The 6,567-nt window shown below is 40.8% G+C and overlaps 1 protein-coding gene across 1 annotated transcript; it reads right to left on the bottom strand.

Annotated features, from left to right (window-relative positions):
• Positions 1-948: 948 nt before the first annotated feature.
• Positions 949-6,283, bottom strand: LOC139927986 (endoplasmic reticulum protein SC65-like). The gene is made up of 7 exons (XM_071920317.2): positions 5,819-6,283; positions 4,887-5,036; positions 3,788-3,959; positions 2,839-2,967; positions 2,543-2,688; positions 1,635-1,718; positions 949-1,190 (listed from the first exon to the last, which is right to left on the bottom strand). The coding sequence occupies exons 1-7, from the start codon at positions 6,281-6,283 to the stop codon at positions 1,044-1,046; spliced, it is 1,293 nt and encodes a 430-aa protein (XP_071776418.2). The 3' UTR covers positions 949-1,043.
• Positions 6,284-6,567: the final 284 nt, after the last annotated feature.

Genomic DNA, 6,567 nt, shown 5'->3' with positions numbered 1-6,567 from the left:
ATAACTGTATGGCATCCACTGTAAAACCTACTCATACTCATGTGTATCTGTACATACTGTAGACATGCAGGCTTTAAAAAGATAATACATGGAAACTCATCAAATGTTACTGTACTTTGATCACATGTTGCACCAATCTTCACCTTATTGATGTTCAAGTGTGCACATCTGTGTATAACCATCTTAACTGCGCATATCTTCCTGGACTAGCGTTTCCAGGTTCTGCAGCATATTCTACAGATAATTAAATAAGTTTGCTTATGACAAAAGAAAAATGCTATTGAGGAATTTATACATTTTCATTTCAGAGCTTATAGTAGCTTAAAGATTATGAACAATAACAAGTTATGTGACATAACAAGACGTGAAAACAGCAGTCCAAACAGCAGTGTGAAGTGAGTTTCCCTTCTCATTCATATTTTTTCTGACATTTAACAATGGGTTAGTGCTGCTGCATCATTGTGCATTAAGGGTCAATAAGCTCTGAGCAAGCTATGCCTACTTTTATTTATCAGAATGTATTTTCAATTTGTACGCTAACTAAAAGTAAATTAATTGTTTTCACTCATAGCTCCAGTTACATGCAGGTGATGGTTGTCTGTTAGGGACTAAATCTTAATGAAAAATGCTGTTTTAGTGTGAGAGCTTGCAAATTCTGGAGCTTATTATTTTTTAAAGCCTTATGCACCTGTATATTTGGATAAAGCCCTGGAACAAGCCGAATATAATGATTACCAACTTCCTTTTATTTCTTAAGACCACGAAATAAATGGGCAGAAATGACTAAGTAATTCAATCAAACTGTAAGAACAATGAGGAAATAAAACTGAAATGTGAAAGACTTGCTTTCATTGTTTCATTCAAGAAGTCACCAGTGCATGTAATTATAGTAACACAGAAAGCCTTTAATTCTCTTGTGTAAAATGCTGATTACAAATTTTCTTTATGTTCATTTTGAAGTGAAGTTGCACAGCTCAGCCTGGTCCTTCAGTTGGTTCATGACAGCCTGTGATAGATTTGAAAACCCTCACTCTCGGCATCGTTCATATATCTGACTCCCCAGCGTCTCCTTTGCCCTTAGGCTGCTGCCACTTGGCGTAGATGGATTCCTCGTAGTCTCCCATTCCTTCAAACTCGATATCAGGAGAGTCCGAGGCCCCCAGCGCAGCTTCCTCTGGACCCAAAAACTCCTGCAAAATATGATCCAAACTATTTGGTCTTTGGAAATGTGTATTAGAGGCATTTTTGGAAATGTTTTGGCCATAAATGCTTCACACTGACTTCACGCAAAAAGTAATGTGGGCTACTACTGATAAGATGATTGGCATGGTTCAAGGTTTTGGCAGCGCAAGGAAATAAAAATCAGTATTTAAAAGTATATTTTGATTCATTATTTCTCTTCTCAAGGCACTCTTTGTTTCTGTATTGATACTTCAATTAAACAACAAATAAGACTGCTTTCTTCATTCAAATCACTGGTCACTGATAGCTGTAAGCTAACTTGTTAGTGGTACTGTTGGTATCAATGAGGCATGACAAAGTAGGAACTTTTTCGCAATATGTGACAAGTCACAAGTGCCTTGTGAAGAAAAATGATTTCAATTTAAAATGTCATAGTGTCTCTTTACTCTCACCTCATCATCCAATTTTAAGAGGTTTTCTGCAAACGTCAGCATCTGCTTTTGTGTGGCGATCTGCTGGTGGTGTTTCACAGCCTCCTGTTCAAACAGAGACAGATATCAATATATGACAACAGCTCATATTCAGAATAACAAACCGTTGATCTTTGCCTGTCACATTTTCGCCATAGTTGACAACAAATAGCTGGATATTAGCTACAGTATATTATATGGTTGCAACTTTCTGCAGTGGCACACAAACAATTAGGATGAATTGCATATTGCCTTTAGCTATATAGACAGCATTCACAAGCTTGTGCCGATGCGGTAAGGAAGCACAGCAGAAAAATGCAGTCTCATTTGGCCATTATTTTGCTTAGAACAATGTGATGATTGTGCAACTGGCAGATGAGGTTATGCTAAAAAAAATGCCAAACTGTTTGGGGTTCCTCCGGTATATATTTGGGGGTCCTTAGCATGAAACATTTTAAGAGCCCCCATTGCAAAAAGTCATTTTGTTCACATTCAACTGATTCTCTTGGCAGAATCCATACACAAATGGTTCTCAGTGGCAAAGTAAGAAATGAATGTATCCATATCAGACTGACTACAGTAGGGGATTTAAACTTGAGGAATAAAGAACTGTTTATATTTTGATGATGTAAAACTTTCGCTATAAGATAAAACCTAAAACACAGGTATGTAATTTATCACCAAGATGGGCATTGTATGGGATTGTACAACATAAACTTGAGAACTGCTTGGCCCCTACTCTCTGTGCAATAATTGAAATCTAAAATTGAATGCAAAAGAAAAAGGTCTTTCTACTACCTGCAGTATATTTTCAGATCTATTCAAGTGCATGATACCAAGGGTTTGGCATCAGAGTGGATAGTGACATTTGGACAGAGCCTTCCTCTCACCATCCTAGGTGTGAAGTGGTCTGGCTGAAGGCCCCACTGCTGATCGTAGGCTTGGTAATACAGCAGGTTCTGTTTCATGACCTGGTCCTCGGGTTCATACAGGTAGTAGCTGGATGCACAGGGAACAGCACTGCAGCCGTCGTTCACTGATCACACACAAAACAGCAGGCATCATCATTGTGACTGCTAGTCTTAGACTGTCACACTGTATGGGATGTACGGTTAAGTGTTGATAAGGAATATGTAACAATGAATAGGTCAGTTGTGCATTGCTCACTAGCTGACAGTGTACTTACACTTGTAATAAGCATATTGCAGGTAATGGTAAATGGTGGCCATGAATTTCTCCACAAAATAGCCACCAACGTTAGGCATCAGGCTGTCCTCACACTTCAATTTGCACCTTAATACTTCAACATAGGCATCTGAGGAAAAGCAGAGCATGGATACAGTTACTAGTGAGAAATTTACATAATTAAACTGGGGATGTATACAGCACAAATTGGATCACAAAAACCCAACAGCATCGTCCAAAATGTTGGCACCAGGGCCAACCAGATAAACACCATTTCTGAAAATAAAGTAACTGTTGGTACATAATTATTAGATCAAGAGACATTGACTGTTGGAAAACGATGCAAACTAAGTATTCTGGAGTACTTTTATAGCCTTTATGTTCGCTGATGGTTTAAACATGTGTGTGTATCAAGTGGGACAGGGATTGAGCATTGATCGTGAGCCAGTGAGGCACACCCACATCCAGTTGACCCCTGTTTATATGTGGTATCTTTTAGTAGGGGACAAGCTGAGCTACTGGACTGGACTGTCCAGCTGAAGTCACTGTGACCATGGCGGTGGCCTGAAAAGGCTTTTCATATATAGACTGTTGGACTGTGTCCCTAAAGGAAGGGAAATGAATTGTGCCTGGGACCGGTGGTGCAGAATTTCTGTTGTTATGTTTGGCTGCTGAATAAAAGGGACTGAAGCTCAAGCTCCTCTCCGGTGTCATTCCTACCGTTGAGGGACTGAACAGTGTCATTTGATTTGATTAAACCATGTGTTTGCAGTGGTTCAAATGAGAAATCAAAATATTTTCTTCTCAAATCCAGAGTGCTCTTCTTTCACTCTGGGACTCTAAGAAGAGCCAAGCACATTTTTTTGGAGTTCATTGTGTCATTTGGGATGCTCAATAGTTTTCTGTATGCATTGGATACTCCAGCCATTTCAAACAACCTGTATACTAACCTGCCAAGTCTGGGTAGAGGTCGGTGAGTGAGGACAGTTGACTGGTCCCTTCACACTCTGCTTGGCACAGCTCATGCTCATGGAGGTAGAGTCTCACAGCTTTCTCCATGTGGTCAATACTGCTGCTGTAGTCGCCTGAACCGATGAGTTTCACTCCTTTCAGGAAGGAAACCTACAAAGAGAATTGTTGATATTGTCAGAGGAACTTGGATAAGCACCAACAACTTCTAAGAGAAGTTTGGTGGTAATTGTTGTAGTTCTGATGTTGAAACTACAGTCACAGTCTTCCATACGTCACTCTAACTAGAATATTACACTTGCATACAGTTTGCAACATAGACAACAGTGCAACATGGACAAACTTGAACAGGTAGGAGGCAGTCCACTAAGCATTATGGCAATGACAGATAAGTTGCAACATTTGAGCTTTATTTGAAGGATGGGCTGTTAACAGTGTTTGTGGTCTTGTGTCAAAATTGCAATGAAGTAGAATACATTTCAGAGATATTTCACACGGGAATCTTATGACCATACAGCCGATGCTCATGTATATTCTGTGTTGGGTAATCTTTTTTCTAAACTTTGTCATCGTGCCTATTTGCTGCCTTGACTGGTGAAAAGCCCTGGCAAGGTTATTATTGTAGCCTAAAACTAAGACGAAAAGTAGGTGTTGGAAAAAACTATGATCATTACCTTTTACTTTGTGTGAACTCTGTAAGTTGTCAAAATGTCATCAGCATCAGCAAGTCAAATTCCTGTACAGTCAAACTTTTATGTTATGGATCCCCAAATAGTCAAACATTAGGCCACAGAATCCCATTTGATACGATTTTCTCCTTATGGGAAGATTTCTGTTGCTGTTGAGATTTAGTATTAAGCTGTGTAACTGTACATGAGGAGATGCTAGTGGTGAGTGAAACCTATTGTATGATCTAGTCTAGTCATTCTTATACATTCTCTAACTGGGATAATTTCTAGTAAATTATAGTGAAATTTAACTACTAGAGAGGAGGAACTTATCGGTATCTGTCCAGTGTGACAGTACTTGTAGCACTAAGCTACACGCTGTCACAGTATCAGTACAGTGTTACAGTCTCACCTCATAGGGTCGTTCCTCGAGGTCGGTGAGGTAGCCGCTCAGGTCGTATTGCCTCTTGTATTGATCCATGAGTTGGTTCATCTCCTGATCGTCGGGGTTCCTCTGGAGGTAGGTGTAGGCACATGGCACGGCCCTCTGGAGGTCATTCAGCTGGCAGAAACACAAACGACACCCTGAGACCGAATTACCTCAGCTGTATGGATAGTAATATGGGCCAAGAGCCGTCCTCTCCTTTTTCTCCTTGTCTACTTTCATACACTAAACTAGGGAGCGAAGAGGGAGGATTTTACTGTAATATCAGAAACACTTGAGTTAATAAGGGATTAAAATATGTTGAAAGCATGTGCTTCCACTCATGTGTGGTAACTCAGATAATTAAGCAATTAACATCCCATCATGCTTAGGGTCAAGTATAAAGATGCTGGGCAGACCTGATTTGATGAGGTTTTCTCCCCAGGACGCCCATATGGGAAGATTTCTGTTTCTGTTGATTTACTATTGAACTGTATAACATGGGGCGACAATAACGGTGAGTGGAACCTATGCTGTATATTAAGAATAGTCGCTCTTACACCTTCTCTAATTGGGATAATTTCTGGTAGATTCAATTACAGTGAAATTGAACCATTCATCATTTTGCTGGTGATTTCTGTGAATCCCCTCAAGGACCCCTGGGTGTCCCCGAACCCCATTTTGAGACCCACTGCACTGATGGCCTAAGGAGCGCTGAGGTCCCAAGGAAGACACTTTATGTTGGTATTTCCTTTATTTTGTCAGTTGCTTCATGCTATGAAGGTCTAGCTAATTCCAACAAGACGTGTAATTATTATTGGATTATTATATCTTGTTGCCATCATTAAAATATCTTTCAGGGTCGAACGGTTCTAATCTAATTATTTGAAGGATATGAGCCTAAACATTGCCTGACTCACCTTAGAATGAGCAAAGTGCAGGTATCGGTAGGGAGACCTCCTGCTGAAATCCTCCATGATCTCTCTCCTGGGATACGGGAGGTGAAGCGCAGGGAAATGATCTCTGCACTTCTTCAGACAAGCCGCTCTCATCATAACGTGCCAGTAGACACGGAGGTCCCAGTTTCCATTAAAAGAGGGCTCTTCTTCATGTGTGGTTTTATTACAGTGTTGTATGCAGTATCTCACGCTGTCTCTCAGAAGCCGGTGCAAACGCAAGCTCAGCTCCAAATAATCGATAGACTCCGTCCAGTTTTCTGCTGCGTAGTGGTCCAAAGCCAGTCCATAGGCAGTGGCAAGGGGCATGAGCTCTTCTTTTGGGAAGTTTCTAAACTTGTAGTTCTCATACTGCGCGGCCGCCACAAAAACAAGAGTAAAACGAAGCAAGGTTAAAAACAGGTCTCCTTTTGCGCAAAAGGTAACCATGATAAAATATTATCCCACATGTTATTCAGGCAAAGCTGTGTGTCTTCTCTCGCAGATATCTAAACCTTTTCCGGTTCTGTGTGGTGGTCTGCTGAAGCGCTCAGGGGTCTCTGGGAATTCGGGGATTGGGCCCTTCAGAGGTTACTGTCTCGGATTTCTCAGTGCGCTGAGGCGCACAGCTGTCACGAGCCAGTGTTTCTTTATTTGGCACATGGGAGAATAGGCGTGCGTAAAAGCAAGCGCTTGTGCGTATTATCATGTTTACTCTCTGCATTAGTTGTTAT

This window comes from Centroberyx gerrardi, chromosome 20 (assembly GCF_048128805.1).
Source record: "Centroberyx gerrardi isolate f3 chromosome 20, fCenGer3.hap1.cur.20231027, whole genome shotgun sequence".
NCBI lineage: Eukaryota > Metazoa > Chordata > Actinopteri > Beryciformes > Berycidae > Centroberyx > Centroberyx gerrardi.
The sequence above is the reverse complement of the archived record's forward strand: the minus strand, read 5'-3'. Positions and strand labels throughout refer to the sequence as shown.